At 36.0% G+C, this 20,033-nt stretch overlaps 1 protein-coding gene across 1 annotated transcript in view; it reads right to left on the bottom strand.

Moving 5' to 3' along the window:
* NCAPG2 (non-SMC condensin II complex subunit G2) overlaps positions 1–20,033 on the bottom strand; it is a 146,149-nt gene that overhangs the window by 119,185 nt on the left and 6,931 nt on the right. The window contains exons 3-9 of the mRNA XM_007952572.2: positions 19,771–19,885; positions 17,931–18,085; positions 12,236–12,370; positions 9,001–9,095; positions 7,557–7,626; positions 2,234–2,320; positions 1,004–1,099 (exon numbers count right to left, since the gene is read on the bottom strand). Coding sequence (XP_007950763.1) covers positions 1,004–1,099; positions 2,234–2,320; positions 7,557–7,626; positions 9,001–9,095; positions 12,236–12,370; positions 17,931–18,085; positions 19,771–19,885 — 753 coding nt within the window. The remainder of the gene's footprint in view (positions 1–1,003; positions 1,100–2,233; positions 2,321–7,556; positions 7,627–9,000; positions 9,096–12,235; positions 12,371–17,930; positions 18,086–19,770; positions 19,886–20,033) is intronic.

The raw sequence follows: 20,033 nt of genomic DNA on the forward strand, positions 1-20,033 counted from the left end.
CAAGTTTGCTGGTCTGATAGAGCCTGGTGGAACCCCTGAGACTATGGCCCCTAACTACCCTTCAGGTATGGAACTGAACCCACTCCTGTGGCTTCCAGCCAAATAAAAGATAGGCATTAGAGTTAAATATTTACATTAGGTAGATACACTCCTTGGAGAGATCAGTCATGGGAGAATAGAAAGGCTGTGTATGCACAGGGACACAACTTGGGGGCAGGAGTGCATGGAGGGACAGACACAGAGAAGAGGTAACTATGGGGAGGAAGTGGGGGGGGAACTGCTACATTATGAAAAATTGCAGTCAATGTCATGAGACAAAATGTATGGAAAGTGAATTTGCTCTGTAAACTTCCACCCAAATCACAATAAAAATTTTTTAAAAAATCCAATCTTATATCATTAAATAATAATCACCATCATATCCTAATTACTGACAGCAGGATTATTTGCACTGAAAAATACTTATGTGTTAATCTGAGCATATGCTTTTAGTCATCCTATTACCCAGTCACTCTGGTGGCATAATGCCTAAGGCATTTGACCGCTAACCAGAACGCTGGTGGTTCAAAGTCACCAGCCACTCCTTGAAAGGAAGGAGAGGTCAAGAACAACTCAACGGTAGTGAATTTGGTTTTTGGTTTAACACAATTGGGAAGTATGCAAACCGCAGAAGGGGAACTAGTCATGGCTCAGCCTACTTCTGTAGATCACCTGCAGGTATTATAGATTTTAATGTACATTACTATTCCCGTCACTGATATGGTTACTTTAACAATGACTGTGCAGTTAGCACTAAATTTATCCAGATTTTCTGTTATATGGATTTAAGAAGTGCTTTTTATAAAAGAAAAAAAAAAATCCCTAAAACATTCACCCCCAAGTTTAACACTCAGCCTCCAATCTTATTTTTATTACTTTAAAACAATTTTGAATTAGAGTATACTAAATCTAAAAGCATGATGAGTACATTCAAAACATAAATTACACTCATTAAAATATGTACCTTTAATCCTCTCCAAAGAATGGGTTTATATAATCTATAAAGCATCTCTTCTACTCCCTGTCGAACTTTCTTTTGACAGTGAAAATAACGCAGTACCTAAGGGCAAATAAAAAGGATTTGAGGATGAAGTCATAATCTACTTGGAAGCCAGTAATACATTTCACAATTCAATAATAATTATTCCCTTTATGCCTATTTCAATAAATTTACCAAATAGTGATGTTTATATTCATAACATCTTAATTAGACAACCACAGCAAAAAATAAAATATCTAAAAAAAAAGTCTTTAGTTACATGGCACAAGGAGTGAAGTAATTATGTCAACTTTTTCTGCATAGTTTAACATGATGCCATTTTACAATTTAATAAAGTCATACTAGAATAAAGGGAGAGAATCTATTCACTACATAATTTATTTCATATTCTAAACAACATTCATATATGCTATTTATTCTTTAACGTTGTTGTTGTTGTTATTCTTTAACATAGTTAAGTTTAAACAGTTAAATTTTTATTCTGTATATCGTAATTTTTAAAGCCTTCTAGAAGATTCAGTGGTCTAGATAAATCTCTAGGTTCTTCCTCCTTTGGTGGCCAAAACTACAATAAGCAAAAATATGCAATAGTCAGAATGCTGAGAGATAGCATCTGCTTAATTTAACCAAATATTCAGACCAGATTTTACAATCCCTTCTACCTATACCTAGATAGGTATTATGATGAATCAAATACCTATCTGTGAAATAATGGCACTGATAATAAAGCTCTATTTAGTCAGGGCTCTTTAAATGTAATGATAAAATTCATATCTAAATTCTGAGATTACATTTTAAAAACAAAATATCAATCTTATCAAGAGAAACTATTAAAGCATTTCTTCCATCTGAGTTGTAGAATAACAAAATGAGAACTTAATGTATGAAAGTAAATAATAAAAATAATCTCAAAAAATGTGGCAATTAGAGTGATGATTCTGCAAACTTTTATGTCAAAGAATTTATTATATAAAGTTATAACTATCTTAACAACAGTACACTTTCCTTTTTCTAATGAAAATCTTGGTAGCACTGCCCAGATATCAAACATCCAGATTCTTAGAAACCCCTTTGACTGCCTATGAAAGCTTAACCTATTTTTAAATTTAATCAAAACAACCATCCAAAAAGAAAAAATATTATTTGAAAAATAATTTGTTTAAAATTAGTAACACTAAAATATGCCTCACTTACCTCCCGTACTTTTGAATGCACTGGAGACTTTCTTTGAAGATTGATTCCATGATACATGAAGTCCTGAATGCAACCATTCTCAATTGTCTGAAATAACAAATGTAATACAAGGTAATCAATACGTGTGTGTGTGTGTGTGTGTGAGTACACATATATATGACATAATAGCACAACACCCTGAATACAAAAATAAAATTTGATCATTTGACGATGTATTTAATGAGGAAAAGAAACTTGGACCCTTTAAGTTTTTTAACTTTGTATCTCTTAGATTTCCTTTAGCTTCCACATATACCAAAGAGACTGCATAGCTTCTTTTATCTTATCTGACAAATAAGAAATTTGTACTAAATGGCAAGGTAACCCTCTACCTAGCAGAAGAGGCTTCTTCAAATCAAGAGAAAGTTTACACAGGGAAGTGTAGTAGTATGACACAGTCCTCTTTCAAATCATCCTTGTTCAGAATAACTTTCAGAAGGTAAGATCTATCCTAAAAGTCTCTCTATACGAAAAACTGAACTACTTCTAAGGTACAAACCGGGCTTTCAAACTGACTGAAGTAAGATCCTTCAGGACTGCCACTAAGAAGCAGCAGGGCAAAGGAGGGGAGTGTTAGATGCTTCTCCATTAACCCCTTATACTAAAGTTCCTGCAGATGGGATTGACTGAAGAAAAGCCAAGCCTCCATGAGAAGCCAAGAACTCCAACAAACCATTTGGTCTGTCACCCTTGTACATCTCCACACAACCACTTTATAATCCCTCTCACTCCTGCCACCATATATATACATCAGGGATTCCCATGGCTTTAGGAAATAATGCTAGATATAAGAAAACCTTATTATTAACAACTAACCTAGTATCTTTGGGACAACCAGATTTATCTTCCTTATGGTGTGATGAAATATGAGGTACACAGCGCTACCATGAAGTATTTGTGTTAAAAAATTTCAATCCAAACCTTTATACCTAACTACCAAAATATGGCACATTTTACAGGACAACTGACCTGCCTTCTTCAGTGTACCATTGGTATATAGCTTTTAAAAAATAAAAAGAATTACACAACTGATTGAGGTGATTGATGTAACTAAGTGCACACATGTAGAAGGCTGAATTGGCAAATGTTGTATGATGTGTATTTTTACAATAACAAAAATAAAAAAGAGAGACAGAAAGAGCAGCTGATAATGCTGTTAGTGTGCAGCCAAGTGCTTCATGGGTTTTGGTTTCTTGGTTTGAAGGTTTAGAGTCATGGTTTCATGGGATATTCCAGTTAACTGGCCTAATATCTTGTTTAGTGCTTCTGTTCTGTCTCCTAGTTGATAGCTTAGTGCCTGGGGTCTTAAAAGTTTGCAAATAGCCATCCAAGGTACAACTGGTCTCTTAACCTGGAGCAACAGAAGGAGGAAAGTCAAAAATAGGAGAAGGAAAGCAATGTGTAGCTAATCGCTTAATGAAAAATGGTCTCTTACACCTTGAGACAAGAAGAACTCGGTGGTACTTAGCTTCCATTATTGAATGCTTTGATCAAAAGTTCCAGAGAAGTATCCTGACCAAAATCGAGAAAGTGCAGAACAGAATTTCAAATGCCTATGGAATCCAGATTTTCTGGAGCCATGGAGGCTGGAAGAACTCCTGAAACTACTGCTCCAACATAATCTTCAAATCTTAAACCATGGAAGAAAAATATGCCCTGATGTCTTCTCTAAAACAAATGATAGTTTAGCTTAACTAGTAATGAATTTTTGCTTTGGGCATTGTGCTTTTTAAGAGTTACCTATATGGGATCAAACTGACAAAAGCAACTCGAAATATTGAATAGGAAGTTTGGAAGGCAGTGAGTTTATGCAATGGGAAAAGAAAAATTTGGAAAAGGAGGATGAGAATGGTTACACAACTTGAAGAAGGTAATCAATGTCATTGAACTGTCCATGTAGAAATTGTTGAATTGATGTATGGTCTGCTATGCATTCCTCAACAACAACTAAAACTTAAATAAATTACATAAGTGCACATATCTGTATGTGTGTACATATATATAATAGAGAAAAATATTAAAGATTCTATAGAAGAATCCTGATGAGGGCAGTCGCAGGTTAGAATTTCAAATTCTTGTGGAATCTAGATTTTCTGGAGCTGTGGAAGCTGGATTAACCCCTGAAAAAAACTGCCCTGAGATCATCTTTAAACCTTGGACCAAAAGTATCGACTGAAGTCTACTTGAAACCAAACAACAGTTTAGCTTGATTGGTAAAAAATGTCTTCAGTATTGTGCTCTTTTAAGGCACTATCTGTATGAGATTAAGCTGACAGCAGCAACCAGAAGGATTAAAGGAGAAATGTAGGGGGCAGTGAGTTCATGTTATTGGTGGAGGAGTAGCTTGGAAGAGGATGAGAATGATTATACAACTTGAAGAATGTGATCAGTGTTGCTGGATTGTGCACATGGAAATTGTTGAACTTGTGTATGTTCTTGCTGTGTATATTTCCAATAACAATAAAAATAAATTACTAAAAAATAAAATAGGTAAGGGTTTTGCTTTTGTTCCAGTACTTTTATCAGTTTCTTAGCCATATTTGTCTCTCAAAATGCTTCACTGGTGTTTTTTATGAGGAATATATTTTTTTCCAATACGCCTTTGTTATCATTGTTATCATAAAATTGACTGGACTTCTTCAAAGGTAGATTTGATATTCAATAAGTTTGAAATTTTTGACAACCTCAAAAGAAAAATAAAGGTACAGAAGAATGAAGGAAGGGAGAGAGGATGGAAAAAACAAGAGGGAAGAATTCTCTAGAGTAATATATTGAAAAGTAATATATATACCAAATGTCATGTGGAGGACTTGATGGATCCTGGTTCAAAAAACTGTCACATTTTGAATAAAGCAGGGAAACTAGAATATGAACTGGTTATTTAAGGAAAAATACGAGGGAATTATTGATTTTGTTACATAAGATAGTGGCTTGTATAACCACATTATTTAGAGATGCATACTGCAGTACACAGAAATGAAATGACATATTTGGGATTTACTTAAAATACTTGAAGAGACAGAAAAAAGGGAGTAAAGTTGAAAAGTACAAATTGTCGATACTAATTTGGTACCAAATCCACTGCCACCAAGTCAATTCTAACTCAAACCAACCCTAAAGGACAGAGTAGGGTTTCCTAGGCTGTAAAATCTTTACAGAAGCAGACTGTCTCTTCTTTATCCTGCAGAGCAGCTGGTAGGTTCAAACCACCAACCTTCTGGTTAGCAGCTGAGTTGTTGTTGTTTTTTTTTTAATTTTTATTGTGATTTGGGTGAAAGTTCACAGAGCAAATTCATTTTCCATACAGTAGTTCACATATCTACTTTGTTTCATGACATTGACTGGAATTTCCCACAATGCAACAGCTCCCCTCCCAAATCTCCCCATAGTTACCTCTTCCATGTGTCCTTCCCTCCCATGCACTCCTGCCCTGTGAGCTGTTTCCTTGTGCATACACTGCCCTTCTATCCCCCATGACTGATCTCTCCAAAGAGTGTATCTACCTAATGTAAATGTTCACCTCATATGCCTGTCTTTTGTTTGGCTGGAAGCCACAGGAGTTGTTTCAATTCCACATCTGAAGGGCAGCTAGGGGCCATAGTCTCAGCGGTTCCATCAAGCTCTATCAGACCAGCAAACCTGGTCCCTTTTTTTTTTAAATAATGATTCTAAGTTTTGTTCCATATTGTTCTCCTACTCTATCCAGGATCTCCTACATAGATCCCCCTCCGAGTGGTTGAAAGAGTGGTAGCTGGGTACCATCTAGTTCTCCTGATCTCACAGTCATATAGGCTGAACACTGCACGATGTACCAGTCACTTGGTCTAATTGTTTCCATGTTCTTTGGTTTTCTTCATTCTTATTAGCAGCTGAATACTTTAACTGCTGTACCACCAGAGCGCCTCATTTGGTAAAATTTAGTCAAATAACTAAGATTTTAGTTATAAACTCATATTTTTAAAACCACTATTGGAGAAAAGGAGATAGTACCCTAAAGACAAAGATTCTTTCCTATGAATAAGTATTATGCAGTAATAAAACACAACACAAAAAAGAAGAAAAAAAAAATCAGTATCTAGGGTTTTGCCTTGTGCCAAAAAAAAAAAAAGACATTGTAAAAACATATGAAAAGCTATCAGCAATAAACTGATCATTTTTTGTTTTCTAAATATAGAAGTCAGTGGTAAATAACAGCAATGTAACTGCTGGACATGAATACAGAACTGATAGAAATTTAACCTCCAAAAATAAGAAAGGCACTATCTCCATTCCACCATTGTCTTTAATGCCTAGCCCTATTTATCCTTTAATGTTAAGTAAATCTGCCCTGAGCTTGAAACGATTCAACTCTAACTCACAACAAATTCTTCTTCACAATCATCTTGGATCGCTGCATGTACAGCTTTTAAATAAAAGCCTTTTATTGCCCTAAAACACCCAAAATCAAACCCACTGTGAGAGTCAATTCTGATTCATAGCATCCCAAAGGACAGAGTAGAACTGCCCCTTAGGGTTTTCAAGAGTGTAAATCTTTATCAAAGCAGATCGCTTTATCTTTCTCCTACAGTCTTGCACTAAAGTAAGGCTAAATAAGGACCATATGCACCTGTTCCAACTTACTTACAAACTCCACTTAAAAACACAGGAACAGATCTCATTCCTAACCCAGAGACTTCCTGTACTATATCTCTATCAAATAGATTTTTATTATTTGGCTTTACTTTGACAGAAAGAATCATTAACATAAGTTTTAAATAACCATTCCCAAACCACTTAGTTAAGGAGCCCTTGTGGTACCATGGTAATGTGCTCAGCTGTTTAACCTAAAGGTCAATAGTTCAAACCTACCAGCTGCTCCATGGGAAAGATGTGGCAGTCTGCTTGTAAAGATTATAGTCTTGAAAACCCTAAGGGGCAGTTCTGTTCTGTCCTATAGGATTGCTATGAGCCAGAATCAACTCCAAGGCAATGGGTAACCATCTATTCATTAACTGTTGCTGTTAGTTGCTGTTGAGTCAATTATAACTCATTTACTAATTGTTGTTGCTATGTGCCATTGAGTCGGACCCAACTCAAAGCGACCCCTTCTTGGGTTTCCGAGGCAGTATCACTACGGAAGTAGATTGCCCCATCTTCCTTCAGAGGAGTGGCTGGTGGGTTTGAACCGCCAGCCTTCTGGTTAGCAGTCAAGTGCCTTAGGCACTATGCTACCAGAGCTCCCTGTTTACTAACTAGAATACAATAAAAATAAGTATTAGTATATAACAAAATAAAGAACAAATACCTCCAATATTTTCCCTGAAGCCTTTTTCCAAGCTCTGAAATAGATTTCTGCAACGTGTATCATCAAAGATCTGTGCCCAAAAAAAAAAAATTTTTTAATGCAAATTCAAAGAGTTAAATTTTTAATGTGTATCCATGTAGTTATTCCCTATCCTAAAGAAGAAGAAACTCAAGCTTAGACTAGTGATTTGAAAAGATATACTATCCATCTGTTGCAGCAACTAGGGAAAAAAATAAGTTTGAGGAGGAGTAAAATGACAAATAGCTTCCTTTCCCCTCAGTCAAAACTTCGCCAATATTTTATTATTTTCTTTGAAACTTTGAGAACACAGTTCAGAACCAAATTCTAAAGTCAAATATTTTTAAAAATAAATACATTTTTGGACTTGGAGTCCTTTTAGATTTCCCAGGGTACTGATTCCCTCAGGTACAGAGAGAGCCCTAAAATACTGATGACTTTAAAATCACAGAATTTTAGATCTATTTAATAGATGTAGAGATACAGAATCAAATTCCAACTTGGTAATTACACAGCTGTTTGACGTTGGGAAAGGCAATAACCAAGAATCATCTCAAAAGATGGTTGTGAAGATTAAAGTTTAAAATGTAGATTAAGGAGTTATGACTGTATATATCATACAGCAAATATTTGCCAAATGATATGATTACTATTATATTCAAAGACCTTGCAGAGCTAACACTAGAATGTACATCTCTAGATTCTTAGGCTATAGAGCTCCTTTCATCAAATCACATAATTTAGTCTGTATTAAACTGAAAATTACATGTTATACTCAAAATGTTATCAGAAATACTAGTGACATGACCTTTATGAAAACTGTAAATGAGGTTGAAATATAACTGGTAATTTGACTATTTAAAGGACTGCCACAAATTAAAATCTTAATTCAAGTAGTCATTACTGAAAATGATTTCCTATATAAGGAAAAAAACAAAGAACTATCCAGTTACACAATGCTATATAATGAAAAATGTAAGAGATATTAGATAGTTTTTACAGGTTCCAATAAATTTTAGGGAGCTCTGGTGGCTTAGTGCCTAAGGCATTTGACTGCTAACCAGAAGGCTGGTGGTTCAAACCCACCAACCACTGCTCAGAAGGAAGACTGGGCAATCTACTTCCGTAGTGCCTCGGAATATGGAATCAAATTGACAGCAACAATGCAAAAGATTACATAGGAAAACTCAGAAGGCAGTGCGTTTTGTTAATGAATAAGGAACAACCTAGAAAAAGATGAGAATGATTGCACATCTCAAAGAATGTCATTAAATTGTACATGTAAAAGCTGTTGAATTGGTTTATGTTTTGATTTGTATATTCTCAAAAATAATTAAATAAAATTTAGGGTAAAAAATCAGATCAAATAAAATCTTTCAAACCCAGATTAAGACAGAAAAAAATATTAATTACCTTTAATACTTACTTTTGTAATCCCTGCAACTGGTTTTTAATGGTCCCATGGATCATTTTAATAAAGTTTATATTCCAACTGAAGAGAGAACTAAGAAATCTTCTTCCCTAAGATAATAAAAGGATGTAAGATAATTAAATAATAAAGATAATAGAATAGGATGCAATAAAAGTCCATCAAAATAAAAAGTTTTCAGTAACTAAAAAACGAACAGTTCTTCAAATGTTTAATAACTTCAAAAAGTTGCTATTCTTAACAAGGTCCAGTTCTGAGGATTTTGTTTCTTCATGTTAAAGTGTAATCCATACTCAAAGATGTAATCTTTGCTCTTCATCAGTAAATGCTTCAAGTCCTCTACAACACTTTCAGCAAAGTGTGTCATCTGCATATTGCAAATTAATGAGTCTTTCTCTAATCCTGAAGCTGCATTCTTATTCAAATATCCCAGCCTGTCGGATTGTTTGCTCAGCATACAGACTGAGTGTTGTTGCTGTTGTTGTTATATGCCATCCAGTTGGCCCGACTCATAGCGACCCCTCCTTGGGTTTCTGAGGCAGTATCACTACGGAAGTAGGATTGCCGAACCTTCCTTCCAAGGAGTGGCTGGTGGGTTTGAACTGCCAGCCTTCTGGTTAGCAGTCACGTGCCTTAGGCACTATGCTACCAGAGCTCCTTTACAGACTGAGTAAGTATGGTAAAAGGATACAACCCAGATGCACATTTTTCCTGATTTAAAACCACTCAGTATCCCCTTGTTCTGTCTGAACAACTGTCTTTTGGTCTATGTACAGGTTCCACATGAGCAAAATTAAGTGTTCTAGAATTCCCATTCTTTGCAATGTTACCCATAATATGTTATGATCTACACAATCAAATGTCTTTGCACAGACAATAAAACAGTTGGATCCGACTCAAAGCGACCATCTCTTGGGTTTCCAAGGCGGTATCACTATGGAAGTAGATTGCCCAATCTTCCTTCCAAGGAGTGGTTCATGGGTTTGAACTGCCAGCCTTTTGGTTAGCAGTCAAATGTCTTAGGTACTACGCCACCAGAGCTCCCTAGTTTTTTGAGTTTAGAAACATCTTTCTGCTTTCAGCCTAGATCCATCTGACATCAGCAATTGATATTCCTCATTCAACATCCTCTTCTGAATCTGGCTTGAATTTCTGTAAGTTAACTGTCCTTATATTGCTGCAACCATTTTTTAATCATCTTCAACAAAACTTCACTTGTGTGTGATATTAAGAGTACTGTTCAATAATTTCCACATTCTTTGGAATGCAGAATGGGCAGAAATATGGATCTCTTCCAGTCAGGCTTCCAAATTTCTTGGCATACATGAGTGAACACTTTCAGCATTCTGTTTCTTAAAGATCTAAATTAGTATTCTATTAATTAATGGAGTCTTATTTTTTGCCAATGACTTCAGTGCAGCTTGGACTTCTTGCTTCATTATAATCGGTTCTAGATCATCTGCTTTCTCCTGAAATGGCTGAGCATCGATCAATTCTTTTTGGCATAGTGACCCTGTGTATTCCTTCTATCTTCTTTTGATGCTTCCTGTGTCATTCAATACCTTGCCAATAGAATTGTTCAATATTATAACTGAAGGCTGGAATTTTTCTTCAGTTCTTTCAGCTTGGGAAATGTCAAGCATGTTCTTCCCTTTTAGTTTTTCAACTCCAGGTTTTTGTACATTAAATTATGATACTTTATAAGCTTAGCCACCCTTTGAAATCTTCTGTTCAGCTCTCTAATTTCATCATTTCTTCCATTTGCTTTAGTTACTCTCCATTCAACAGCAAATTTCAGAGTCTCTTTTGACATTCATTTTGGTTTTTTCCTTCTTTCCCATCTTTCTCATGACTTTTTACTTTCCTCATGTATGATGTCCTTGATATCTGTTCTGGTTACCTAGTGCCACTCTGACAAGAAATATACCACAAATGGGATGGCTTTAACAAGCAGGAGTTTATTCTTACAATTTGGAGGCTTTAAGTCCAAGTTCAAAGTGCCAGGCTCTAGGGGCTGGGTGAAAGCCCCTCAACTTTGGGGTCCAGCTCTGCCTCCTGCTCCAGGCCCACTGGAGCTAGAGGCGTTTCTTCACTCAGCCACTAGCTGCTGAGGCTGAGAAGCCCCAAGGCTGACAAGTAAAAAGGCACAGTCCCGATGTTACCAAACCACACGGCAGGCCGTTAACTTAAGTCCATTGTAAGTTCCAAGGTCAGCAAATCATAGCAGGCTGCTGAGCAACAACACAGGCTAGAGACCACTCCCAAAGGCTTCTCCTTATATACAGAAAGCAGACACATACCCAAAGGCAGCTACCCAGCTGCTTGTGGTAGATCCCACCATGGAGTTGATTGCCAGTCTCCTCATGGGGATTTACTACCACCAGCTGCCCAGCCACTCAACCAGGCCAAGTTGACACACAAACCCAACTACCACAATATCATCTCACAACTGGCCTGACTCTCTTCAAGTTTAGCTATCTTAAATTCAAAGGACAATAAATTTTTTAAAAAAAGGAATTTTAACACACATTTATATTTATTTCTTTATTATATACTTACATACATATAACGGCAAAGCATCAACTGCTGATGTATAAGTCAGTACAAATAAAATGTACTCATCTGAATACAGTATTAACTTCTTTACTCTCCCCAAATTCCATAACAATCTTGCAAATACTTAGGGCACAAGTCATATATTCAGCATCTATTCCAATAATGATGAGGTTGATGCTTATTAGAATGGTGTTGTTGTTATGTGCTGTCGAGTCAGCCTCGACTCATAGCGACCCCTCCTTGGGTTCCTGAGGCAGTATCACTACGGAAGTAGGATTGCCCAACCTTCCTTCTGAGTCACAGCAATATTTTTCAAGTGCTTATACTGTACTAAAGGTTCTACAGGTACTATCTCATTTGTTCCTCACAGGAATTTTGTGAAATATCAATTATTTTTACAGAAGAGAAAATTGAGGTTTAAATAGGATAAGTAGTCTGTCCAAGGTTATATACATCTGAGTGAATAGGGATTTGAATACAACCTTTCTGACCCCAGAAGCTGAAATTCTTACCTTTCTTCACATATGGCCTTTTAACCTAGCTGGCTAAAGACTATATAGTGGGTAATGGACAAATTATATAACTATGATAGTTCTTTATAGTTAGCTGATTCTTTCATTAAAACAATGAACAAATAGCAACCGTATGAACTTAGGAAAAAGAAAAATCACTTTACCTCTTCTTTCTTGATATAACTAACATTTATAAAGCACTGAAGTAGCATATCTTTAATTTCTCCACTCTCCTCCAAATCATAATCAAAGCAATATAAAGCTTCATGAATGCGCCAAAGCCGACATATGTCTGCACCCTAGGAATGACACAAAAAAGAAAAATGTTTCATTTTAAAGTTTTCATGTTTTGACTTCCAGTAAGATGGAGGAATAGGCAGACAAGCGACACAGACCCTCTTCAACAAAGAAAAGAAAAACCAATTGACAGAGATACAGAAGATAATCCTGGAGCCCTGAGCTTTGAAAGAAACTATACAGAAGTGGATTAGGCACCAACTAATGGAAAAACCTGAATGACAACAGTGAGTACAGAGGTGGTCAGAGCTGCAGACTGTCAGCTACTCTGACGGGACTAACAGCCTGAATATTTCCAAGTGCTGTTGGAACCTGAAATTGACCTAAAGATCAGCCCTGGTCACCAAGTACTGCAAGGATGACTGTGCTGGTGGCCTATGACTACGAAGGGAAACAACAAGGCGGGAGACTACCTGAGCTGTAGACTTTCCACTGTCTGGAGGGAGCAGCCATTTTTATTGTTTACACGTTACAGCCATTTTGGAAATTTAAAGTGATCGAGGGTGCAGCCATTTTGAATGTTTATAAGTGGCAACCATTTTGGATATTTAAAGTGACCAAGGGTACAGCCATTTTGAATGTTTACAAGTGGCAACCATTTTGGATTTTAAAGTGACAGCATTCTCATTCGGATTCCAAGGATCTAAGAATAGGCTCTGTTTGCCAAGGTTGGCAGAGATATCTGAGAGGCTGATAATAGGAAAGGAGACAGGTGTTAAGTGTATAAGTGCTGTCAACTAGCAAATAGAGGAGCACAGTACCCTGCTTGTATAGATAACATACAAAGAAAAGTAAAATCTTAGGTGAATCACTCCAACATACAATCATCAATTAAATATAAACAAAAGCATCACAACGCCTTGGAAACAACAGAGTATCACAGTCCACGCAAAGAAGCAAGATAAAGAAGAAACAAGGGAGCAGGATACAGACCCAAAACACATCCCTGAGGAAAATGTGGCATTGGAGCTCCCTGATAAGGAATTCAAAAGAATTTTATTTAGGTATCTTCAACAAATTGAGAGACAGATCAAGGAAAACACAGAGAAAACCCTAGAACGATTTCAAAAGACAACAGAAGAACAAAATGACAAAATAAATGAAAAATTAGAAAGGAGACAAAATCTACACACAGAAATCTAGAAAATTAATACTAAATTTCAGAAATAGGTAAGACATTGAATAGGCAAAGGAGCAGAACTGAATCAATGGAAGACAGAATTAGGGAGACTGAAGGCAATACATGAACACTTGTTTGCAAAGAGATAAATCAGAAAAAAGATCAAAACAAAATGAAGAAAGCCTAAGGTTCATGTGGGATACCATCAAAAGGAATAACCTACATGTAACTGAAATTCCAGAACAGGAAGAGACAAATAAAACCAAGAGAAAATTGTTGAAGATTTGTTGAAAGAGAATTTTCCTGGCATTATGAAAGATGGGAATATATCCATTCAAGAAGTCCAACGAACCCCAAATAGAATAGACCTCAAAAGAAAATCACCTAGACATATCATCATCAAACTTATCAAAACCAAAGACAAAGACAGAATCATGAGAGCAGCACAGAAAAAACGAAAAGTTACCTACAAGGGGCAACCATAAGACTAAGCTCAGATTTCTCAGCAGAAACCATGCAGGCAAGAAGACAATGGGATGGTATATATAAAACCCTGAAAGAGAAAAATTTCCAATCAAGAATCATGTACCCAGCAAAACTGTCCCTCAAATTTGATGGTGAAATTAGGACATTTCCAGATAAGCAGAAACTAAGGGAATTTGTTAAAACATACCAACCTTACAAGAGATGCTAAAGGGAGCCCCTTGGACAGAGAAATAACAGCCAACAACTGACCATCAACACACATGATGATATAACCCAGAAACCAACCCAGCTATGGAATTATATTTCAATAAAATGCATTAAAAAATACTAATAAAATAAAATAAAGTTTTTAGGGTTTTTTTTTGTTTGTTTTTAATAAACAATAGGATCACATTTCAAATTAAATGCAGGAATGTTTTATATCACAGGTAATCATAATTCTAGGTTATTCATCAAAGAATGGGAAATAATAAACAGTGAGATTTTAAAATTCACAAACTATCATACAGCTTCTAGAGAACAATTTTTAAAAACAGGCAATAGCAACCAGAAATATTGATAGTCAAACTAAAAACTCATGGCCATCGAGTCAATTCTGACTCCTAATGACACTACTGGGTTCCTGAGGCTGTAAATCTTTATGGAAATAGATTGCTCTATCATCTTTCCATGGAACAGCTAGTGGGTTTGAACCACTGACCTTCTGGTTAGCAGCCAAGTGCCTTATCCACTACACCACCAGAGCTCCTTTTAGAAATATTAATGTTGAAAGATTCTATGGGCAATATATTGAATGATGCAGAAAGCATCAAAAGAAGATGGAAGTAATACAGAGTCACTGTACCAAAAAGATTGGTCAATGTTCATCCATTTCAGCAGGTGGCATATGACCAAGAACCAATGGTACTGAAGGAAGAAGTCAAAGCTGCACAGAAGGAAATGGTGAAAAATAAGGAATTGACAGGATACCCATTGAAATATCTTAATAAACAGATGCCACACTGAAGGCACTCACTTAGCTATGCTGAGAAATTTGGAAGACAGCTACCTGGCCAACTGACTGCAAGAGATCCATATTTGTACCCATTCCAAAGAAAGGTGACCCCACAGAATGTAGAAATTATTGAATAATGTCGTTAATATCATATACAAGTAAAATCTTACTGAAGCTAATTTAAAAAAGGTTGTAGCAGTATATTGACAGAGTGCTTCCAGAAATGCAAGCTGGATTCAGAAGAGGATGTGGAATGAGGGATATCAATGCTGATATCAGATGGATCTTGGCTGAAAGCAAAGAATACCAGAAAGATGTTTACTTGTGTTTTACTGACTATGCAAAAGCATTCAGTTGTGTGGATCATAACAACTGTCGATAACATTGAGAAGAATGGGGAATTCCAGAACACTTAATTATACTCATGAGGAACCTATATATAGACCAGGAGGCTGTTGTTTGAACAGAACAAGGGGATACTACATGGTATAAAATCAGGAACGGAGTAAGTCAGGGTTCTATCTTTCACCACAGTTACTCAATCTGTATGCTGAGCAAATAATTCAAGAAGCTGGATTATATGAAGAAGAACGCAGCATCAGGATTGGAGGAAGGATCATTAACAACCTGTGATATACAGACAATACAACTTTGCCTGCTGAAAGTGAGTATGACTTGAAGCACTTACTGGACCAGTCAGCAGCATCATGAGAAATGGAGAAAAGATTAAAGTTGTCAAAGACTTCATATTACTTGCTTCTACAATCAACACCCCAATAAAGTCAAGACATCAGATGACGTATCGCATTGGGCAAATCTGCTGCAAAAGACCTCTTTCAAGTGATGAAGAGCAGAGATGTCTCCCTGAAGACTAAGGTGCAGCTAACCCAAGCCATAGTATTTTCAATCGGCTCATATGGATGTGAGAACTGGACAGTGAATAAGGAAGACTAAAGAAGAGTTGATGTGGTATTGGAGAAGGATACTAAGAGTACCATGGACTGCTAAGAGAACTAACAGATCTGTCCTGAAAGAAGTGTAGCTGGAATGTTTCTTGGACGTGAGAATGGCCAGACTTCGTCTCATCTACTTCGGCCATGCTGTCAGAAGGGAAAATTTCCTGGAGAAGGATATCATGCTTGGTAAAGTGGGCGGTCAATGAAAAAGGGGAAGGCCGTCAACAAGATGGATTGACACAGTGGCTGCAATGATGGGTTCAGGTGTAGCAAGGATCATGAGGCTGGCATAGGAGCACACATTGTTTCATTCTGTTGTACACAGGGTCGCTATGAGTCGGAGACAACTCAACAGCACCTAACAACAATAACATTTAACAGAATTTTCTGTGATGAGGAAAATGTTCTATATCTATACCATCTGGTACAGTAGCCACTAGTCATGTTTGGCTATTGAGCTATTGAAACGTAACTAGTAGGACTGAGGAATTGAATTTTTTTTTAAACTTTAAATTAAATTTAAATTTAAATAGTCATACATGAGCAGTGGCTACTGTGTTGAACAGTACAAGTTTCCAAGAAAAGAAAGATATTAAAAAAATCTGATTCAAGAATAAAATAAAATTGACAGGGAAAATGGATTTTTAAAAAGCAAATCAATGCTGGTATAAGAATAAATATTGACATAAAATAGGTTTCCATGGTCAGCTGGAAAAAAAAAAAATCAAATAATCAGCTAAGGATGCAGTCAAAAAAGTGATTTTTTCCTTATAAAATTTTCTGCTCCTTAAACAAGATATAGTGAAATTGACCCTCAAACACCGCTGGTAAAAAATGGAAACTGGTATAAACTTCCTAGAAAGCTATGGTAATGTGCACCAAGATCCTTTAAAATCCTTCTAAACAAAAATAATTATTTTTCTTGATTTCTGAATTATATACCAAAGATTTTACTATGAAAACAGCCCAAGTTATATCCAACTTTCAAATATGCTAGAAGTAACTCAACCCTTAAGATAAATACAGTGGCAGTTGTGTGTGTGTGTGGGGTGCATTGCACCCCTCAGATATGCTTCCAGACAACCTGCCATGGGGACATTGATGACTGCTGCCCTGCTGATGCCCCTTTCGTTCCACCACCAAGTTCACACCCAGGCCACCCAGTGACTGAACGTGGCAGAAGCACTAGTGCCAGTCTATTCCTGCCCAATGCAGAACTCCCTCTAGCAGGCAATTATGGCTTATAAAATGCTCCAATAGCCTAGCAGAAACTTTCTTAGAACTGTGCTATATGCCCAACAGTCTGAGGCAATTCCACTGCAGTTCTTTTTCCTTCCTCTCTCCTTTCATGGGTGTCAGACCTGGATCATGGACCAAAGGCTCTTCCTGCCCACTCCTGCTCCCTCCCCTTCATCCTTTGCCAGCCTTACACATCCATTCCAATCTTGGTGTCTGTCTCTTACAGGAGGCACACTGATAAAAGCAAATGTTGCAAACTGCCTATCCAAATATCTCAACTATTCTTCCTTCCTAAAAAAAAAAAAAAAAAAAAATTTTAAGGTTGGCAATAAAACCCATTAGGGACTCCATGTTCCAGCCTCTCTCCACTTTCCAGCAAATAAAAGTGGTCATTTGGTACAGTTCTGGCCACTGGCTATAAGCAGACAATTTCTGAGGTTTGGTTCTTTCTGTTCCCCTGCTTTTTCTCCCTATCTGGGATTCAAACAAGAAGTTGGAGGTGGAACAGCCATCTTGCAACCATGAAGTGACACGAAAAAGGACAAAAAGTCCACACACCAAGGGTGTACAGGAAAAAGTATGGAACCACTGCACCAACCCGGGACTGCTTACCTCTGGACTTCTTGTAGTTTAAAACAACAAAAAAAACCAAACCCCAATTGATAAAGCCACTGTCATCAGATCTCTGTTACTCACAGCCAAATAATTTCTAACTGATACAAATACATATACTTTTTAAGTTAAGCATATTTAAAAAATAAGCATACTGTTTTAGTCTCAAGACTCTTCCTTAGTAACATGATAAAAGCTGTTTTTCCCATATCTTCTTTGGCAGACAGGCCTTTTTCCCACCACGTAACACACAAATCCTGAATGGAATTCCGCAGCTTTTGCTCAGATTCAGGTAATGCATATAAAATACCTAAACCAGAGAATAGTAATTTTTCAATTAGTAAAGCCATTTTTGTCAGCTCAGATTCAAGTTTATAATAGCATGATTTTGCATATATAAAAGTTTGCCAAATAAGTATTTAGTTTATATTTAACTTGCTAAAGATTTGTTTATATATATCACTTACAGAATGTAAATGATGTTAATTTAAAAAATTACTTTACTACTATTCCAGAAGAACATCCAATAGAACAGAATTTTAGAACTGGAAGATACAGAAAAATCATACTACACAAACTCCTACTTTTAGAAGGTAGAAATTGAGACCATCAAAATTTAAGTACAGTGTCCAAGGTAACACGGTTAACACAAGAGCCAAATCAGGTCTATTGATCAACCATTCCTCAATGTGTTAGCCTCAGATTTTGGCTTATAGGTGAAAAATGGTAAAAGTAACTATTGTGATTAGTACACAAACTGCAGTGCTTTTATCAACGAAAAAAAAAAATCAAAAATTAAATTAATAATGGGTTCATAATCATAATCTATTGATACCTTAATTCAATGACTATAACTATACAGTGAAAACTTCTTGAGTTAAATAGGAAGTTGGTAGCAACTATAATGCTAGCACTAATAATTTTATCAAAGAATATTTAGATACTGTATAAACAAAGTGGTAATATTCACAAAGTACTTGGGAACTATTTTTATATCAATTTGGATTACTTTTTAATAACATATTTCAGTGCAAATTTTCAGAATAAAATGACATAGTAAACAGATACATAAATCCCAGTGATACTGGGAATGAAAAGCTTGATAAGAGAACCTATCCCATGAAACTAAGTATACTTATGTTGTAAAGACTAAGAGTACTGTACTTTGAGAATTTTCTTAAAAATGATTACTGGAATAAAACTGTGTTTATATCTTTAAAATATTTTTAAACAAGTTTTTATAATTCAATTTTCTCATTAATTTAAACTAGTACTCCTCCTAAGTTAAAAATCATTTTATACTTTAATTATAACTTGAAAAGTGCCATAATTTAAATTTTAACATAATAGAAGTCCCCTAGGAGTCAACAAGGAGCTCTGGTGGCATAGTGCCTAAGGCATGTGACTGCTAACCAGAAGGCTGCCAGTTCAAACCCATCAGCCACTCCTTGGAAGGTTGGTTGTGTAATCTACTTTTATAGTGATACTGCCTTGGAAACCCAAGGAGGGGTCACTATGAGTCAGATCCAACTGGATGGCAGTGAGTTTGGTTTTTGTTTTTTTTTTTTAAGGAGTCAACAATTATTCCTTAGATCATGTACATAAAATATTTAAAGAAAATCATTCAATGTTGCAAATTTTCATTAAACTGAATATTTCTCCTTTAACAAGCTCTTGATCATGAATTTCAGAAGTCAAATAAGACATTCCTAAAAAACTCACAAAAAACAGCAGTTAGTTGCTCAATAATTAATGTGACTCTTTATCATCTGAAACATTTAAATGTAGCTTAAACTAATTATTCAGAATAGCCCATAAAGAATACTCACATACAGCTTTCCTAGCTGAAATAAAGGAGACTGATTACAAAGTTACATCTTAATGTCAATTCTGCCTCTACATTAAACAAAGTTCACGAAAACAAGAAGGCATCTTTTCAGAGTATCATGTAGATGGCCTACTTTAAAAATGCTCCATTATAACAAGGCAACTTACCATTTAATATGGCAGCACATTCTAGTAAGGCTTCATAGTTCGCATTTTCATTTATTACAGATATAGAAGTAATAATCACAGAGGTAACTGCATGAATTATTTCTATGTTTTTCTTCTATAAATCAAACACAAAAAGCACTAGTGAATTAAAATCACCAACTTAAACTCAATGTTTAAAATAAATTTAAAGTTACTAAATTTATAAAAATCAAGCCATACTTCTAGTTTATTCTAAAAAGTGAATTAAAGTTGAATACATGCAA

Source organism: Orycteropus afer, unplaced genomic scaffold (assembly GCF_000298275.1).
Source record: "Orycteropus afer afer isolate SDZICR_OR568_19922 unplaced genomic scaffold, OryAfe1.0 scaffold00347, whole genome shotgun sequence".
Taxonomy (NCBI): domain Eukaryota; kingdom Metazoa; phylum Chordata; class Mammalia; order Tubulidentata; family Orycteropodidae; genus Orycteropus; species Orycteropus afer.